Source organism: Perna viridis, chromosome 2 (genome assembly GCF_037379345.1).
Source record: "Perna viridis isolate PV_CMFRI_1.1 ecotype Kerala chromosome 2, ASM3737934v1, whole genome shotgun sequence".
NCBI lineage: Eukaryota > Metazoa > Mollusca > Bivalvia > Mytilida > Mytilidae > Perna > Perna viridis.
Window position 1 is genome coordinate 53994374 of NC_142446.1, and position 20760 is coordinate 54015133.

At 32.6% G+C, this 20760-nt stretch overlaps 2 protein-coding genes across 9 annotated transcripts in view; both read left to right on the forward strand.

Moving 5' to 3' along the window:
* Positions 1-6685, forward strand: part of LOC148626039 (centrosomal protein kizuna-like) — a 32979-nt gene extending 26294 nt beyond the window's left edge. For 7 of the 8 annotated variants that reach the window (XM_088569638.1, XM_088569637.1, XM_088569639.1 and 4 more), the window contains 3 exons: positions 676-801; positions 4451-4518; positions 5342-6685. In XM_088569638.1, the coding sequence (XP_088425764.1) occupies positions 676-801; positions 4451-4518; positions 5342-5448 (301 nt within the window). In that variant the 3' untranslated portion in view covers positions 5449-6685. The remainder of the gene's footprint in view (positions 1-675; positions 802-4450; positions 4519-5341) is intronic. The other variant, XM_088569643.1, reaches the window with a different exon arrangement.
* Positions 6686-6822: 137 nt separating this feature from the next.
* On the forward strand, positions 6823-19652 carry LOC148626040 (cytochrome P450 2B5-like). Its single transcript, XM_088569647.1, has 8 exons — positions 6823-14319; positions 14781-15003; positions 15358-15484; positions 16249-16396; positions 17163-17299; positions 17739-17832; positions 18210-18419; positions 18871-19652. The coding sequence occupies exons 1-8, from the start codon at positions 13944-13946 to the stop codon at positions 19089-19091; spliced, it is 1536 nt and encodes a 511-aa protein (XP_088425773.1). The 5' UTR covers positions 6823-13943; the 3' UTR covers positions 19092-19652.
* Positions 19653-20760: the final 1108 nt, after the last annotated feature.

Consider the following 20760-nt stretch of genomic DNA (forward strand, 5'->3'; position numbering starts at 1 on the left):
GAAAATTTTTCCGCCATTTTTCCATAGTGCATTTCAACTAAATTTGACCTATCAATATCTTAAAAAGGCAAATTTTAAAAACACTTGGATGGTTATTTCTGGAGGTTATCCGGTATGAATACTTGGTTAATGCAATAAAATCTCTGTATTTTTTCTTCATGTGCCACCCCTTTTACCTATTTTGCCTGATTCTTGGATGGAGGAGTACTTAACAGTATAATTTATAATAATTTGTGTAGTGTTGGGCTATTACTGTTTTTAATTTATTGTTAATGCTTTTTCACTTACTGCTACTTTTTTTAAAAATGCAGATGAATGCCATTGATGTATATGTGTCATGTGAAGATTGGAAAAAAAAAACAACAAAAAACAGGAAGTGAATTAGCATTTTGTGAGTCGATGCAGTATAGACTATATTTTCTTAGAACAAAGTAAAGTGAAACCTGTCTAAACTGAACCCCTTTGAGAATGAATCATTTGTTCAGTTCAGGAAGATGTTCTTTTTAAACAGATTCAAAGTGATATGAATGGACTTAGTAGATGTCGGGTTTAGACAGGTTACTGGTTTACTCAGGGTTTGGTTTAGACAGGTTTTACTGTATTATTAAATTTTGATGGTTCTATACAGCATCCCTGACTTCTTTGACTTTTTTCTCATCATTTATTTTTCCTTAGTACTGTCCCACCTCAACCTAGCACTGCTATCACTTCACAATCTAGGCCACCTCAACAGATGGAGCCACTATCGGAGACAAGTTCTGCAACTTCTCCTGTTTATGTTCCTACTGGGATGGAGAAAAGGTAAAGGCCAAATACCACAAAACATGAAACATTTCAAGTTGCCCATATGAATTTTGGCTTTGAAGCCTCAATTAACAGTCTTTGCTCCCTCTAATGTTTTATGTGTGTGTGGGTTGTTTTTGCTGTGGATATTATTATTTTTTCAAAATTTGAAATAATCAATTAATTCACCAACATACTGTGTGGCGGGTATTTTTTGCAGGTGCCAAATTTCGCAATTTTTGAGATTCCCCAAACCTTGCTAATAAAGGGAAAATAAGAACCTTGCAAAAACTTCCCGCTATATGGTACTAAGCCACCAACAATTTTTTAGCAAGAAGGTTATATTTCTTTCTATTTTTATGCTTAGTTGATTTTGAATTGAACAAATTGTCTATAAACCTATAAAAGAAGAAAATGCATTCATTGGACTGTTATTTTTTTAGCTGGGACCATTGTGTCTTTTTGATACAACATAAATTTTACTTTGTATGACTTGTTTATTTGATTTTTCGTGTAAAAACTGCACCTTATGTTTTAAAATAAAAGAAGGATGGTAGGATTTCATTATGAAATGTCTTCTTGAAGGACAAGAATAATTAAGTAGTACTCCACATAAGAATCATGCAAAATGTGATTCATGGTTGGAAAGCCTACATATTTTTATTTTTGTTATTTTGTTTAAAATGTAATAGTAAACAGAAAGTAATGTGGTTTTTCATATAACCCGTGTTCATAGGAGATAAAAATTATATAGAATGTAGTGTAGAATTCAAAATAAGAGAGATAACTCTGTAAATTACCCTAAAACACAATAGAAACTATTTTTGAGACTTTTTGATGTGGATTATCTCCTAAGAGCAAACAGATTGGAATGAATAATTATACATTTTATCATATAGACCTATAAAGCAACTTAATAACAAAAATGAAAATATGTAGCCTTTATTAGGGTGTATCATTTTTTACAGAATTTGCATTATTCTTACAAAGACAGCTTCTTAAATCTATTATCCCTACAAAACAATGTAGAGATCAATCATGTAAGACTGCATGTAATCAGGATATGAAAGCCTTCCTTTTTAAACATCAGTGTAAGAATTGGCAGGATGTCATATTGACAATGATATCTTTATTGTGGTAATGTGTTGTATAATAATGGTGTACACAGTTCAGTGTTAAGGATGCATTTGTGACTTGTTGATAATGTGTGAAAAAAGCAAACAAAATTTTCAGTATGAACAAAATTGTCTTTGCTTTATGAGTAGGTGGTATATTTGAATAACCTTTTCTATCTGTCTAGCCGTTAATCCAAATTTTGACACAATTGCGGCTGAATTGATTTCAAATTTGGATGTGGGTTTATATTGATCGGGGATATGTTTTGAGTGATTTTAGTTGCTGTCAAATATCAAGTTCCTCTATGAGGAAGGGGGCATAACTTCATGTTTGTATTGGATTTAGTCAAACTAATATAGAATATTCTAATTTTATATAATAACAACTAATTCATTCATTTTGATAATTACAAAAAAATAGAAAACATAATTCATCATTCTTTGAATCACAAGAAGCAAGGAATTCTATCAGCATATAATGCACAGGCACTGAAAAAAAAATCTATAAATATAAAATATAGGATTGATCCTTACTTGTATCAAAATATCAATTTAAACAAAATTAAAAACAATCAAAGTAGTGATTAATTAATTAATCAATTATTTAAGTAATTTTGTGTAATTGTTTCCTATTGATTACCTACTGGTACATTTTTTCTGTGTAATCCATTGAAATTGATTAATTTGGATGAAGTTATTAGGGCCCCACCATGGAAAGTGGCTGATGCCCTAAAGTGATAAGTCTGTGCATCCATCCATATTAAATGGTGTCCAGGCTGTATATTTTTTTTTATGTTTTTGGTGTAGACCTTTGATATTTGACCTAAGGGTAAATCAGCTCAAATCATGGTCGAAGTTTTACATCAAGGTCAATTTAATGATTCACATCCAGACTAACTTTTTTGTTCTATAGTATATGCTTTTGATATTTGGCATGAAAGTAGATCAGCTCAGGACAATGTGTCACGTACCATGGTTGGTAACAATTGACCTTGAACTATGACATCAAGGTCAAACTACTGATTTTTGCATAATTGATTTGTGTCTAGGCAGTAATGAGTTTTGTGTGATAAATTGAATGTGGTGTGCATGTACCACATTCGACTCGTGGAGATATCTTTTGATAATTGAATTTCAAATACAGGAGTAAATACACATACATGACTTGAATTTATAAAATATCTTCTATCTTGTGGAACACTTTGCATAGAATGAAATATTTTTGAGGAATTAGAAAGTAATAATCATAGCATGTTAAACAAAAATTTCTATATCTTTTCATTGTATTTTCTAGGTAAATACTTTTGAAATGGAGCATTAAAACCTGACTTTTTATAGATTTAAAAGTGTTGACCTCATAAACAAAAATTATGTGCCGGTTCTTGACTGCAGTTCATGCTAAAAATGATTAAAAAATTGGAAAAAAAATTATTGAAATTTTAATCATAATTGGCTTTAATTGATTGTTTTCCATAAAACGTTATTGAAATTAATTTTTGATAATTGAGAACTGTCAATTACTGAAAAAGTCCATTAACTGCAATAAATTTCAATTACCCAATGTCAGCCTATACAGTAATTATAATCAGGATGTTTACTTCCCATGAAATCCTTATTTATAAAAAGGTCACATAAGTGCAAGGTTCAAGTATTTTCTAATAACAATGACTAATTTCTAATCTTATATTAGCAGGTTGTTACCTTTTTTCCTATGATAATGTGCTGTGGTTTAGAAAGTATGAGGAAAAAGCATCTGCCATACTTCACAGTGAATGAATTTACTTTTGTACATAAGAAAGATGTTGAACGATGACATATAAAACTGAATTCTTCTGTCTGAGCAAGCAACATGGCAAGTTTGGGTCTGATTTATTTGACACAAATACATGTAGTCCATGTTTTACTAATAGAAATTTTTCTTGTGATCTATTCCTGAAGTCTTACTGTACCTTGACAGTCTTTCCACTTGTGTGGCCAAGTGAGTGATGCCAGTTAGGGCAGGATCACTCATTCTGAGAAGGGCTGTCAAATTTTTCGGGGGTTAGAATATTTTTTTGAAATTTTGTGGGTGATAAATTTATTTTTAAGAATATTTGGGCAAGATTATTTATTTCCATTTCACTGTATGAAATATCTGGACTGATGTCAGAAAATGTATTTATTTTCTAGGAGGTGTAGGCCAGAATATTTATTTCCAAAAGCTGCCAGTCATCGTTCAGAATCAAATGGTCCTCCCCTTATCATTTGTAGCAAATGTAAATAGCCAGTTTGATATATTTAAAACAAACAATGAATTATATACAGTGTTCATGTAAAAGAAGGAAGGTTGACCCTGTCCCGCTGTTAAGAGAAATTATTGTGAACGTATGGATAGTAGATTTCAGATGTTGTAGCTTGATCGTGAATGGATGATGTTAGGGACTGTCAACAAAAAACTTGCTTCTGTGTTGACATTTTCTGTTGTTGAGCTATATACTATCATTTCTGTCACTTGACAGTGTGACAGGAGTGAAGATGTATCATATGTTTTATCCATCATTTCAATTTTTTAGCGGTAAATCAGATGGTGGTTCTACTGGAAGATCGGCACAGATGACACCTTTCAAAAGACCCCCAGCAGGTATAGAACATTAGTTTAAAAATGTTATTCCCCTGCAAAGTGGGGAGTATGTAGTCCTTCCATCTGTACTTCATTCCTTCTGTTACCAATCTGTTATTCATTACTGCTCCTAAAGAGTAATCAAGGGAACAAAGATTCTAGCAGAAATCAATAGAATGTAATTCAGAGACAAAGACCAGACGCTGAAAACAGACAAATACTACAAAGAACATAGAATAACTAAAATAATACATACAAAGTAACGAAAGTAAATGAGCAACTTGGGACTCCACAAAAAATTGGAGCATGGGCTAGGTGCACCAGTAGGGTGAGCATCCTTTGCTTTTATTGAAATACCTGCCGAGTTGCTCATAAACTGTCAAGTCCAGGGTAGACGAAAGAGGAAAGGAAAACTATGACACGTTGAACAAATGAGTTTTCATTGTTCAAATGGATACATCGTAACGGTTTTCAGTATACACTATAATAGGAATCTCCTTTTCATTGGGAACCAAATTTCGTGGTCTGGCTCACCCACGAAAACCATGAAAATTGGTATCCCACAAACAATAGTACTTTCACAGTAGAATGAAATCAATCCAAGTTACTTTGATGCTTTGATGAGATTGATGTAAAATGCTTTACACAAACGTTCCAGTGATTTGTAAGAGCTACGTCCCTTACCCTAGGTCTACTTCCCTAAACTAATATTGTGGTACTTTTGAAAGTGCCAAGTTTAGGCAGATTTTCAGATTATTAAAGGTTTGGTTTATACAGAATTTTGTGCTAAGATTTCTATGTCCTTGAACTTGTAATTTTTATATTGGTTGACTTCTTTTTGCAGCTGTTATGATCAGTTCAGATTTAGACTCAGAGACTGACCTTGACATCTTGGTAGAAAAGAAACAGCCAGCACAGGAAGATGATGATTTCTTTGATTTTTATGAATAAACATTCTTAGATTTCACAGTAGATACAACAGTTTTTTTGTATTTTAAAATATCAAGAATAAAAAAAGGTGTTAAATTAAGTTGTATCAAACGTTTTAATGGGTATTCTGGTCTTTGTTTAAATCTGTCCAAGTTAGGATTATTGAAAGTTTTCAAGGGTACCCTTCTTTGTTTAAGTCCATCCAAGCTATTTATTAAATAATTTTCCTCTACTAAGCCCTATTCAGTTTACATCCTTGCTTTGCTGCAAATGATTAACCAAGTTCACATATACATAGCGGAATGAGGTAAATGTGTGTTTTTTTTCTTTATGTATGTTTATAGTGGATTGTAGTATGATATACAAACTATTACATTTCAATGTAATGAAGTTCTTAAGGAGGTAGATCTAGGATAAGATACATAAATCTTAAAAATCATTTAAACGTTTGTATTCAGCGTTTTACATCAATCTTATGTAAGCATCTTATTAACTTGGATTGATTTTATTCTGCTTCAAACGAAAGCTTGACAGGCTTTGATGAAGTTGCTTATGATACAAACATATCACTGATTTCAAGAGTTAAGTCCCTTACCCTAGGACTACCTCCTTAAACCATAGTACATGTACTATATTGTAGTACTGCAGTAGTATGAGGTCATTTAAGCATACTGTTATGACAAATGCAGTTATTTGAAAGAAGTGTATTTTTCAAATAAGAAACTTAGTTGCATTGTCACGATAACCACTAATGACCTTAACCATTGCCTCATACTTACTAGCTGATCTGTCTTTCAAAGTTAATCAGTGCTTATCTGAAAGTACCACTATCTTAAGGAGTTATAATATCCCATGTGTTTGACTGGTCAGTCTGATAGTCAGGCTGTGATCTCTTTGTTGTTGTTGCTAGGATATTGCTTTTGTTTTTAAACGGAATTCCCTCAAACTTTGATGATGTTTTGGTGATGATATGTTATTTTTACAGAAATCAGTTGAAATAAAAATTGTTCACCTGTATGTCATACCCTGAATAGGACATAAACAATGGTTGGTACTTTGTTTTTACAATATCCTCTATTTTTTGTAGCAGCTGATTTAATTTTTTTACCAAGAGACTTTTTCAGTCTTTTGTCCAACTTCCAATATTTTGTTTGACATATCCATTAATTATTAAATGTTATATTCTGTGATATTTTTTTTTCTTGTATGTCACTTTTTATTTCTAACAATTGTTATAATATAATAAACATATAACCAATATGTGTATTTTTAAATTGTAAAAGGAATTTTGCGTTAGCTTTCCAGCTTTTGCACAAATTTTGCATGAAAATATAAAAAAAATTGACAAATACGGGTGCTGACCCTGGAGCCCCCCCCCCCCCCAATTCAAATGTTTTCAGTGTATATCTATAAACTGGCCAATTGTTTCTAACACACATTCTTTTGTGTAAGTCTCCTATAAAGTAGTCATAATGCATGTCACATACATGTCACGTAATGGTGAAAAAAAGGGGAATGGCAAAATGTTCAAAATGGCCTAACTTGAAAACTACAATGTGGATTTTGCTGAAAATTAAATTTAGTCTGAATTTTATGGTACTTAACAACTGTGCAAAGTTTCAAAAATATTTATTGATCTTTTCTCAAGTAATCTGGAAACTGTCAGAGGACGGACACACAGTTTTTTGAAGGTTATCACATAATACCTTGCACTTCATGTAGAAGGGTATAAAAATTGCAAGAAACAGAATTTTCCTGATGTTTTTCAAAATATTTTTTATTTAAACATTTCTAATTAGAGACAGTTTTCAATTATAATAAATGTACACTTCCAAATGGTCATATGACACTAAAACATTTATAGAATTTCAAGACATGTCTGTTAATACATTTTGTACTAACAAATATTTATGACATTGTCCAGTGTAGAATTAACATTATTAAAGAATAAGACAGCAGTTGTAGACCTAGATATCTAATATTGGTTCATTTTTTTGTCTTTAAAAAGCCCCTAAAATCAGAGACTACATTTATATAATAACATCCCTCCCAAAAATACACAAAATTTACATTTCAAACAAAATTGATACAAACATGCATCATTTATATTATAGGGTGCCAAAAAGTGAATGTTCACATAGGTATATTAATTAACGTGTTATAATCTCTGAGATAATTTTTTTTATCTTATTTGGCGTTAATGTTTTTTCTTGATAATCATCAGAATTTGTTTCGTTTGTTTTTCCTGAAGCTTTATACGTCATTGTGGGTTATACGATGTTCTACATATCCGTTTTAATCATATTTTGGTACATTTAAACGCCTCATATTCTCGAAATGGAAAAAAAAAAATGAAAAAAAAATGTCATTTCATACAGGCGTACATTAATTAGTTGTTGATCACGGTAATGTCCCATAGTTTGTCCTTAAGAGAAATGTCCGACCTGCTTAACATTCAATTTTCCCGTTTAAGTTTTATTTAGTATTTTGACAAGACAAGACAAGATTTTATTGATAGCCTCAGACACAGTAGGTGTACAAGAGGACAACAAAAAAAACAAATACAAACATGTACATACATGTAAATAAGAACAATATACAGACACAATACACAGAACAGTCAATTTCATAAAATACGTGAATACAAACAGATTCACATTTATATTTTAACACATTCACTTTCATATGATATTTGCAATTTTTTGTAAAAAGGCACACACTGTTTTATATAATTGAACATTACAGGTAGTCAATAACCCACCAAAATTAATCATATTCAGTTGCTTTGAGTAGTAATCTGGGATGTAACGAGATCTTAAATACTTAACCGTTGGATTATTACAATGGAAGAATATATGGAATTCATCTCCCACCCCTTCTTTATAAAGATTACATATTCTTTGACTCTGTGGGACTCCAGACCACCTCCCAGTTTCTATTGGTAGTTTTAAGTTGGAACATCTTAATGTTGTCAAATGAATACGTTCTGTTGGGGACAATCTGAGAAAATATGGTTCAATTCTGAACTCGTGTTTAAAAGTGGAATAGAATTCACTACGAAATGTGTTGACCATTTGTGAAAACCAAGATTGATAGAATTTATCACATAATGTCTGTTTAACTGTGATCTCAAGCCACTTAATATTTAATGTGTTCGTTCCATTAGTAACTAAGACCCGTATCATCCAAGACAAATTTAATATAGATAACCCACCTAAATTTGGTTTGATTATTGTCATGCAATTCTATCATAAGCCGAAGCATTAGATTTGATAGTTTTTGTTCTTTTTGCCTAGTTCTTGCCCAAAAGCTAACCATTCTTACTTTAACAAATATTTCAAGTGGAATTCTATCCAACTCTCCATAAACCATCAAATTTGGAGTGCTGCTTCTCAGCTTAAGGATATTTTTACAAAATTTATGATGCACCTTTTCAATGTTTTGCTTATTTTCAAAACCCCAGACCTCAGAGAAATATAACAGTATTGGTGATATCAAAGTATCTAGTAACTTCAACTGTAAATCAATTGGCAGTGGAATGTTTCTTAGTTTCCTATAGAGAGCAAAAGGAGCTTTTTTGGCTTGATCTATTAGACGCTTTCTTGCAATAGTGAAACTGCCGTTGTAATTGAAAACCGTGCCTAGATATGTATACGACTTAACTATTTCTATATTTTTGTTACATATTTGAAATTGAAAATGATGTTTACACTTTCTATTACTGAAGACATCAACTTTTGTCTTTTCAGTAGTAACTTACAATTTCCATTCTTTACAGTAATTAGCAAACACATCCAATGCTTTTTGCATAGATTCCTTTGTTTTTGACATTATAATTGTATCATCTGCATAAAGCATCACAAATATTTTGACATATACATCAAACATTTCTGAGCACGAACTTTCTACCAAATCTAGATTTTATACTTCATTGTCTTGCAAAAAGATTTCTAGATCATTAAAAAAAAATGAGAACAAAGAAGTTGTCAAGTTTTCTCCTTGTCTTACACCAACAGAGTTTACCTTGATACCTAATACAAGACTTAATATTTTGATACATATTGAAAATAACTGAAAATATTTTCCCTGTTACATTAGATTTTTTAACTTTTAGCCACAGACCATTTCTCCAGATTGTGTCAAGTGCTTTTTTAAAGTCAACAAATGTGCAAGATAGTAGAAAAGCCCTTTCGAAATCCAGTCTGTGATTCAAATAAGAGCTCGATCTCATCAGAAAACTTCGTAAGTCTTTCATTCAAAATGGATGAGAAGATTTTCCCTAATTCCTCTATAGTTACTTGGATCCGATTCCAAACCTTTGTTCATATAAATAGGTACAACAATTCCTTGTGACCAAAGTTCTAGTACAATCCTTGTATCAAATACTAAATTAAAAATCTTTGAGTATACAGGCATTAGCTCCAAAACAGTGTTTTTAAGATATTCATTAAGAATATCATCAACTCCACAGGCTTTGCCATTTTTTAGATTTCTAATTTTTTTTTTAACTATTTCGTACTCAGTGATTGGACCATTAAGTAATTCGTTCAATTCACTTGGTAAGTTGTTAACAAAACTTTCAAAATTAGAAGTTTCATTTTCATCTATGTTTTCTTTCACATTTAGTTCTATGAAAAAATCGTAAAATGTATCTACAGAAATATCGTCTTTTGTCTTTTTCTATTTTATCTATGCTGTTTAATATTTTATAAAGACTTTGGGTCGGAATTGTTTGCTTTTCGTAAATTATTTCCAATTTTATTCTGAAAGGTATCATACGCTTTTTTTCATTTCACCTTTATATTCTTTGCTTGTCTTTTACATCAGTTTTCTGTTTTCCAAATTTTTTAAGAAACTATATCGCTTCCTGGCTTTGTGGAATTTCTTCCTCCTCTCTTTCCATTTAGCATTAAACCAAGGTTGACTTTTGTCCTTATCTTTCTGGATTGTCTTATTTCTATTTTTACCAAAAGTTTGTACAGCTATAGTCTGAAAATAATTACTTATTCTTTCAACTATGTTATTAATTTTACTTTGATTTATAAAATTTTTCCAAATTGATTCTAAATTATCAAGCTCTACTTTTAATTTATCTAACATGCCTTCATGATCATTCCTTACGTTATTAACAGAATCTGATCGCTTCTTTTCGTTCCATTTGACAATCCTTTCATTTTCGCGATCACAATCACTTTTATCAATGTTATAAACAGTTGAGCATTGAATTTCAACATGTAAAAGACAGTGTACATCTGAAATTAATTAGTTAAAATCGTCTATCCTGAATTCTGTGATAAATGGTACAGTACCTGACGATGACAAAAGATAGTCAATAACACTAGTATCGTTAAATGTTCTTTTCCCAATACCTTTATCTTTGCATAACCTGCCATTATATATATAAACATTATTTCCTTGGAAGAACTGAATTAACTTATGACCATAATTATTTACATTACAGCAACACTCACTACTTCTTTGAAATGGTATTTTGTAAATAGACAGATTTTCATAATCATACATATAAAATATAACATCAATATCACAATCTAAATTTAGTGTATCAACAATATTTTCACCAGGAGTAATGTAATCTTTCAGTATACCGGTTTTCGCGTTGAAATCTCCCAGTATCAAACAATTCAGATCGTTTCTATTTTTCAAATGTATCATTTCAGCTTCAATATCATCGAAAGAGTCTTTACAGGCGTACTTTGGGTTTTCAGAGGGTATATAAACATAACCAAGAAGAGTACCTATATTTTTACAAACGAGAACTTTTGAGAACTTGACACATTGGACAAATTCGCATTCGGTCTTATAACAGTGTAGATGTTTATGTAATTCTGATTTATATATTATTACAATACCGCCAGAATTTTTGTTTACACTGCTTTCTTATTTTTGAAAAATACTGATAATTTTTTGGTATGGTCAATGAATCAATATCATCTAGTTTTGTCTCTACAAAAATACAAACCACATATTTAAGTATTAATTCGATAAAATCTGGACAAACAAATTTTTTGCTTTATGCCACAAACATTTAAAAAACATAGTTTTATTTTCTTTAAACTTCCGCTATCACATAGTCCTCTTGCACTAACCCCCTAGTCTGGGCATCGGTTGTAAGATGGAAGAGACGGACCGTGTCTTTGCCGTTTGCTCGGCGGGCTAGTATCCGATTGTCGGCGTTGTGGCGAGTGGCATTGTTCATTGGTGTTGTTATCAGTCGCTACTTGTTCATTTGCATGTTCTGGAATGTATAGTTCATTGGCTATATACAGCCTATCTCGGCCCATCTTTACTTGGCTCTTCTGTCGTCGAGCCTCATTCATCGCCGGATACAACTTTCTCCTTTTCATTTCGATCTCTGGAGGAAACTGCTCCTTTATACCGTACGGTTTTCCTTTTAGCCTGTGTGCAACACTAAGTACGCATTCTAAATCCCGATTGTAAAGGGAACGTGTTACTATCGGTGCTCGTCTGTAGTTACCATTGATCTTAATACGGTGGACGTTCCCGAACTCAATTGTGTAGTTAATGCCGAACTCGTTTTGGAGGAAGCATCTTAGCGTACCTTCTGTATCTTCTTCACGCGTTCTGTGCAATCCAGTGAAGATCAAATTGTTTTTCATCGACCTGCACTTAAGATCTAGCTGTTCGGCTTTCATGGTCTTGATCTCACTTTCAGTAACTGGTTGAATCACAGGCTGTATTATTGGCTGGTTTTCATGAATTTTTATTCTTGCATCTTGGTGTATAATATTGCGTGTGTTGGTTCTAACTCACGCGTTTAGCTCATCAAACAAATTACTTATACCCGTACAGCTTGCCTTGCATTCTGAAATTTTCTGTTCATACCCGCCAGTTTTATCTTCTAGTCTTTTTACTCTATTGGTGACTGACATTATATTCTGACTGAGACTGCCAAGTCGTTTTTTTATCTTTTCTTCCATTGTTTTCATTCTTTGATCCATGTAGTTCATCCATTTATTAACATTCTCCATTTTTAGTTAATAGTTTTGACTGTTTTAAGTATAAAAATATGTCAACAAAAACACGATCACAACCACGAAAATGGTATTGTGAAATACATACCGTATATAGCTACATGTAAGTGAATTTTTAAAGAGTTTTACTGCTATTTTTTTTAAGTATACCAAGTGATACTGTAATTAATTATAGGATGAATGACTAACGTCTTTTCATTTCTTCCTCATCCCATATTCTCACTTTCTGGGTCAAATGCCGAGTCATCGTAATATCATCATGCCTGTCGGCATTGACTTTACTTGTCGGGCACACCACCCTACTCCTACAACGTAGAAGGCTCGATTTCGATTTCTGTTCAAGGTTCCGCACTACGTTAGGATGGTACCATGTCGAAAGTAGCTTATCTATCAATCTCTACGTCCGCTTGAAAAAAAAAACAGTGGGTGATCTCCCTCCCCTGCACCCCAGACCCTAGTTTGATCTAGTTTGGTCACTAGTCGGGCTGCACACAAGTCCCTGTGTTTTGATCATCTACATTTTTAAGAATGATGCAATTGTTATCTTGCTTCAGGAATATTTGCATAGCACGTAATTGATGGGTAATACTAGTAACAAAATTAATAAACTGATAAAATCTAGACAGTAGCCCAAAGGAATAGTCAAAAAGAATGTCCGTATAACAAATGGCAAGTTGCACCAAAATTTATTGAACGGTTAAAGGGTGAGTCCAGATTAAAAGGTTGGACATGCATGGTTATTCCTGTATACGCGAAAAACAAAAAAAATACATTTAAGATATATTTCCAATGTTCGATATTGGTGTAAAATATGTACCAAAACATCTCGTTAACGCATGTTCCCAATGTTCGATGTTTGTGAAGAATAGGAACCAAAACAAAAAAAAACAAACAAACATTTAAGACAAGTTCACAATGTTCGATATTGGCCTAGAATGGGAACAGAAACATTTTAAGACATGTTCCCAATGTTCGATATTGGTGTAGAATAGGTACACGTCTAGGTAACATTTAAAAAAAACTATACGTAGCATACAGGAATATGTAGTTGGTATACATATTGTTATTATGAGTAGTATCCCAATTTTCAGAACTTCGTGAGAAATATTTCTTCACTTTTCCTTATTAGGCAATAGGGTGAAAAGACAGTAAAATGATATAATTAATTTTCCCCAACAATTTTCTTTCCTGGAGAATACCACAATTTTTTCCCACGATTGCTTCGTGGTTTAAAAATTCGAACATAACATAAAAATAGTGTCAATTTACGTAGAAAACCCACTAGTGCGTTTATTATACGGATAAAGAGTGACTAAAAATGTAACTTGCATGTAGATAATATTTCCTATGTTTAAATGTTATACAGTACTATTTCCGATTAATAATGAGTTGAGGATATATAAAGAAGATTAGGAAACCAAATTACATATTTTAATTTATGTTTACTTAGGAGAAAACATTGATAGTCAATTCATAATATCATTTTAACGAAGTAAAATAACAATGCAAAGATTACATTTCAATTCAAGTGCTGTAGATTTTAGCTTTAACCCATTTCTACTAGTGACATTTGTCTGTATTTTATTCGTATTGTTCCTGCAAAGAGTATACAGCCGACTTGCATCTCTGCCGGGGCCACATAGATGGCCCGTTCTTGGGAATATTCCTGCTGTAGCAGGGGCACCAATCCTCTATAAGCGATTTTTAGAACTGAGAAAGGACTACGGGGACATTGTTCAGCTCCGTATGGGACCTTCAATGAATTTGGTGGTTGTATTTGGACAAGATTTGATTAAAGAATTGTTAGTGGAAAATGGCCATAAAACGGAATTTAGACCAAACTGGTTATACGTCCCAGAAACAATGTTCCATGGAACAGGTTAGTTTATTTTATGTGGGAAATGGGGGGATAAAAATTCTGGCCCTGAAAAAGTATGAAATATTCTTGCCTGCACCTCCTCAGACATAAATAATTGTCTGTCCCGAGTGCACAATGTCTTGGGATTGCATTCATGATTCTTTATAGTAAAAATATATACATATGTAGTTAATTCTTCGGGCAAATTAATTTTGGAGTATATTGCTCAAAAGCTCAGTGCACGCGGTATCATGTTTTATTGAACACGTAAAAGAAATATAGACCGAGGTCAATGGCTATAAAGTACGAAATGTAATGAAAAGCATAGTTGACTATAGTAAGAAGACGAAGTTACAATGCCTGTTGCAACTTTTTAAAGTAAAGTCAAGTCTGTGAAGTTGATGAGTGAATTTGTCAAGGTACATAGAACTTCCAAATTTCACTAATGGTTTAAGTCTTTTACATTGAATTGTATTTTATAGGGATTATTTGGAGCAATGGAAAACACTGGGCAGATATAAGAAAATTTTCAATAAATGCATTAAGAGATCTGTTCATTGACAAATCTAACATGGAAAGTAAGATACAAGAAGAGGCTGAATATCTAATTCATAGCATGTGTTGTAAGTCTGGAGATGGGAGAATGGATAAACTTGTACCGAAAGCAGTGTCAAATATCATCTCTAATATTGTATTTGGTTCTAGGTAGGTCGGATAACACTTATGCTAATTTTAAGAAAATAATCTTAAAGTCAATTGAAATAAAGATAGAGCTGATGTTAATAAAACTCAAAAAAAACAAAAAACAAAAAACAAAAAAAACCCCGAATATTTCAGTGGATATGATTGTAAACACCTTAGATAATACAGAGACTTTATTAATATATTATCCCTGGATAATGTAAGGTATATGATATATATTTCAGAAAAAAAGTGTCTATGTTGAATAATTTGTTCGTTACTTTCAGCTCTTGTGCAATTGCAGAACATACACACTTTATAGATTGGGATAATATGTAGCTGATTATTAGTTCAAAGAAGTTTGTCTTTCAATTTCAGATTTGAATACAATGATCCTGATTTCGAGATGATACTTGAAGCATTGGAATATATTTTTAAAAATGCTGGACTCCATTTACCCGAAAACTTCATGCCTATTCTTGGAGATATATTACCTAATTCCCAGGCAAGTGACTTTTTCACCTTTTGCACAGTTTACCCGGTATAAACAAGTAACTATCTGATTTGTGGAGTTACTATACAAAACAATGACAACTCCTGCTTCTGAGTGGATAGGATTACCGCTCGGTCATATGAATCCATGAAACTATTAGATATAAATTGTATAATTGCCTTAATGAGAAATAAAAGACAAGAGACCATATACGCTTTTACAGTATACATGTTAATATAATAATATAATATGTCTTGTTTGATAATTTTTTTAAACGCCGCTGTTCCTCTTGTGCTTCATTTTTTTAATTGATAAAGCCTCATTACTCAAAAATGCATAATCCAAAGATATACATATACAGAAAAAAAAAACAAAACAAAAAACAAAAAACAAAAGAGGCTAACATTAATCGAAATAAAGAATTCTACGAAGTTTCATGTATACTGCCCAAAATAGAATCCTCCTATTTCAGTATGAATAAAATTCTCAATGCATGCAGAAAATAAGAAATTATAAAAATCGAAAGTGAGTTCACGTAATAATTAGAAACGATTGATCAAAGTTTTACCATAACTGGTTGCAGCATTCAAATTGTGAATGACGGACAGACGGACGGACCCTGGTATACCACATTAAGTCCCGTCTAAAAAGAATGGCGTATAAAAAATAAAATGAGTGACTGTAAAATGGTAGTGAAAACCATCATGAGCCTTTAATAGACTTAGATTTTGTTTGTAGAATCGTAATAGTTACAATGAGTATGTTTTTATTTACAGGCAAAGCAGTGTTTTCTAGCAAAGGAGCAAATTGACGACTATGTAAAGAAACAGATTCAGCAACACAGACTCAATTACAACCCATCTGAGACCAGAGATCTGATTGATAAGTACTTACACCATCAGCGAAATACGAGTGACATATCAGGTACATCGGTTGTAACTTTCCTTACCAAGTCCTTTAGCTGGTGTATCAAGTATCTTGGAGGACATTCTATCAGATTTTCCTCGCCCCAGTATACATACATTCACACGAGGTTTCATGACATTTTTTTCAGTCATTGTCCACATGCGCGTAGCTGAGGCCAAATTGAAGTGTAGGCAAAATTAGGGCAGGAGGTCTGGGGTCTGAGCCCCCCCCCTCCCCCGAGGCTCCGCGGGGATAGCGTTTTAGAGCATCATTTATGCCTCTCCTGGATGTATTTTATCTCAAAAAAAAAAAAAAGAAAAGAAAAGAAAAGAAAGAAAGAAATTGGCAAAATTAAGTGCAGGCAAAAGCTTGTTTGCCTAACGGCAGCTACGCGCCTGAAGGAACTACTTAACTCTTCAGAAATTATCAAGTTATTCCCTCTTATTGGTGTATCCCATAGCTACACATTCATGTTTTTTTGTTTATTTTGAAAATGACCCATTGGCGGATCCAGGGGAGGACTATAAGATATCTTTATTAAATGTATTACATTTCTTCTTAACATTGCAGAAAGCGATATAGTTCAGTAATAATCAAGCGTTTCGTTATTTAGTATTGTTTAATGCTCAAAATGGAGTACGATGTGGTCTAGTGTAAAAATCTGTTTTTAAAAAATCCTCCACAAGTTGTACATTCACTCCTCCTCTCAGAGTCAAAAGAATATTAATTCTTTATCCCGTTCTCAACGTAAATTTATTATACACGACGTTTTTTTTTATTTCAGAGAGAAGTATGTTTCACTTGATATTTGACATGTTTGCTGCTGGGTCTGAGACAACATCTACAACTCTGTTATGGATCATTTTATACCTCATTAAATACCCAGAAGTTCAGCATCTGTGTAGAACAGAAATAACAAAGGTAAAAAGGACTGATTTGATTGATTGAATCGATTCATTATGATAGCGTAAATTTTGGTCTTCCGTGGTCATGATAGTAAGTCATAAAATTTCTAAATGGGGGTGGCAATTCTTATATTCTTATCTGACATCAGTTGGTCAGTGCCTAAAACTATTTTAGAACGGTTAACCACTAGATACATTATTATATTTTTTTAGTCCAGGCTAAAATTGGTCAGTTATCGCCAAAAAAAAAAAAAAATGAACAAGATTTTCAATCGAAAGTAGTCGTCCGATTACTTGCTCCTAAAGAATGAAAAATTACAAATGTCCGGTAAAACCGAAAAAAAAACCTGACTGTAGATTAGGATTTTTTTCAGACTAAAAGGTGATGGGTAAATTTGCCCTGAAATATTGCCAGGTTTTTACTTTTAATTTAATAATTTAACGTAATTTTACAGGTAGCAGGTTTGAGATCGGTGTCATACAAGGACAAAGATAAGATGCCATACACACTTGCTGTTATTGATGAGGTTCAAAGGATTGCCAGCATAGGTAAGAAATAGATAGAAGTTAGAACTCTCATTTGGCAATAACTAGTATACCAGTGGCAGACCAAGAAAATCAGAAAAAAGGGGACACTACTGACCCAAGTTTTTTCTCAATATTTTACAACCAAACCTTTCTAATAAGGTGCCACTGGGTGTGGCTTGGATCTGCCTTTGTGTATACAATATTTTATAACAAAACTATTAATATCATAAAGTACCAATTCTGATTTACACTAAGAAAACAAAAATAAAAAAGTTCCTTACTTTATATAATACATGTAAATGTCGCGTCTTTTTTTCAACTGGCCTGGGTCACTATGAAATTTTTGCATAAGCTTTTGAAACGCATGCATTAAACTTTACTTTATTAATGATTTACAGGTCCTCTTGGATTGCCTAGGGCATGTATGGAAGATGTAACTATCTCAGGCAATGTTATCCCGAAACATTCTGTTATTATACCACATTTCATGTCAGCACATTATGATGAAAAATACTGGGAAAACCCCACAGAGTTTATACCAGAAAGGTTTCTCACTGCTGATGGACAGCATATAAAAAATCATGAAGCATTTCATCCATTTTCAGTTGGTTAGTATCTTCTATGTCTTACAATAACATTTCATTCCCCAGCCTGTTGTGTCATTAAAGGAGTCAGGCAATACAAAATTTTGTCATTAAAATTATTTGATAAAATGAAACTAGGTTTCAGATATGATAATATTTATTACAGGGTCTTTGGTCAAACCATATAATATTGTCTTAAATGAAAACAGGATTTTATATAATTCATACAGTGAAACATGTCCAAACCAAACCCAAAATAATCTGAAAACTGTCTGAACCAGACACTTTTAAAAGGCCCATCATATCCGTTGAAATGTATTTTAGACCTGGGTAAACTGAACACCTGTATAAACTGAACCAATCATTCAGTCAAAAAGGGGTTTGGTTTAGACTGTATATGTATATCACTGTATATGTTATGAAAGTTCTTAAACTGAACCAATGCTTTTCACTCCAAATTTTTCAATTTTCACAGGCTCTAGAATGTGCATAGGGAAGCAAATAGCAGAAATGGAGTTGTTTCTGTTCACAACCAATATAATACAGCATTGTAGAATGCAAAATGGGAACCCAATGGAACCACTAGACATGGAAGGAGTACAATCTGGGATAACACTCCTCCCCAAACCTTACCAGGTCAGGATCAGAGACAGGTCATGTTCTGTGGGACTGGAGAGACAGATTTCTATTTACTGATACTTGTTATCTCAGTATAATTATATCAAACCAATCCAACCATCAAGGCTCTGCAAATCAGGAAGTCATGTTCCTCAGACCTAGGGATTGCCTTGTGAAAGATACTGTAGATTATTGACCAAACTATTATTCAGTTTAGAGAAAAAGAAATGAATCAAGGAGGTTAAGAATTACAGTGAACACTGACAACAAAAAAATGACCATTTATGAAATGAATAGACAAAATTCATAAATATGTGTAGACCTCATACATAATATCCCATTAAAACATAGTATTTCCTGCAAAGGTAGGCAGAGCACTATAATTACTAGTGTATCATTGTGTAATTATACAGTGGACTACAATACATGTGTTTATGATCAATCACAGAGGAAGATAATTTCCTTACTTCATCAATGCTCTTAATCATATCAGTAATGATACTGACTGTTTATGATTTTATATCAAGATTACTAGTATTATTCAAATGAGGATAATAACATCACATGCTAAAAAAGTGACTGTACTTATGAAATAACGAAAATTATATTTGTATGTTAAATTTTGTATAAATTTCCAACTTCACATTAAAATAGTCATGTAAAAATTGTTTATTACTGGGCTATGACATATGATCTTTCCACTGAAACAAATGTGACCATTATAACAGGATAATAAAAGAAAAGGAAAATTTCCACTATCACACACAAAAAAAAAAAAAACAAAACAAAATTTCCACTACTTGCTAGTAACAGATCAACTTCAGAAAGACACTATGGAATCCAGGTATAAACTTCCATCATCAGGGTGAAAATATTTCACTGATATTAATGACACAAACATACATGTGGATGTGCTAGGTATACTCCCACTCATACAGGAAGTTGATATGGGACAGGAACAAAAAATTCTTACAATGTATGCCCATCTATTTAAAGACATACATATTAATGTGCTAGGTATACCCCCACTCATACAGGAAGTTGATATGGACCAGGAACAAAAAATTCTTACAACATATGCCCATCTATGTAAAGCCACATACCAAATTTGAAATCCATCCATCCATTGTAAGAATAGAAAATTTGTGAAGAAGGTAAATCCAATATACAATTCATTTTGTTGAGTTGGGGTATAAAACACAGCATTCTGTTCAAGTAATTTTATTCGTGGGTACCAGTTTTCATAGTTTATAAAAAAAAATTATCAGTTTGCAGATTCTTGAACTGGTGGATTTGAAAACTCTACTATACAAACTAATGGGAAATTTTGAAATTTCCTGTTTTGTTTGGAACCAAATTTCTTGGTTTACCCAGCCCACGAAAATCTTAAAAATTTGCACCCCATGAACAATAATACTTTAACAGTACTAGGAGACAAAGAGATTATTTTAGTAGATTCTCTTGATGCAGGATACCAATTTTAATGGGAAAAATAAACCATGAATCTGTTTACAGAACTTGACTATTTCAAATTGACTTGTTTCGTTTTCACCTTTAGTTTACTTTTGTATTACTTGAGTACATAGTGGCAACTCTTTTGCTGTACTTGTGTATGATGATGTTTTGGGGCCAGCTGCAGCCTGCCTTGTGGTGTGAGGGTTTCCTCACTGTTAATTGAAAACAAAGGAGTGGCATTTGACTGACATTTTCATCCAGGTGGGGTTGTTGTCTCTGGCATATTTTTCAT

What these genes read in the sequence shown, in the direction of transcription:
- LOC148626040 (XM_088569647.1), top strand. Translation starts at nt 13,944, where the DNA reads ATGCAAAGATTACATTTCAATTCAAGTGCTGTAGATTTTAGCTTTAAC. An exon ending in AACAATGTTCCATGGAACAG is followed by an intron (nt 14,320 to 14,780) that starts GTTAGTTTATTT and finishes TGTATTTTATAG; the next exon opens with GGATTATTTGGAGCAATGGA. An exon ending in GTAGAACAGAAATAACAAAG is followed by an intron (nt 17,300 to 17,738) that starts GTAAAAAGGACT and finishes GTAATTTTACAG; the next exon opens with GTAGCAGGTTTGAGATCGGT.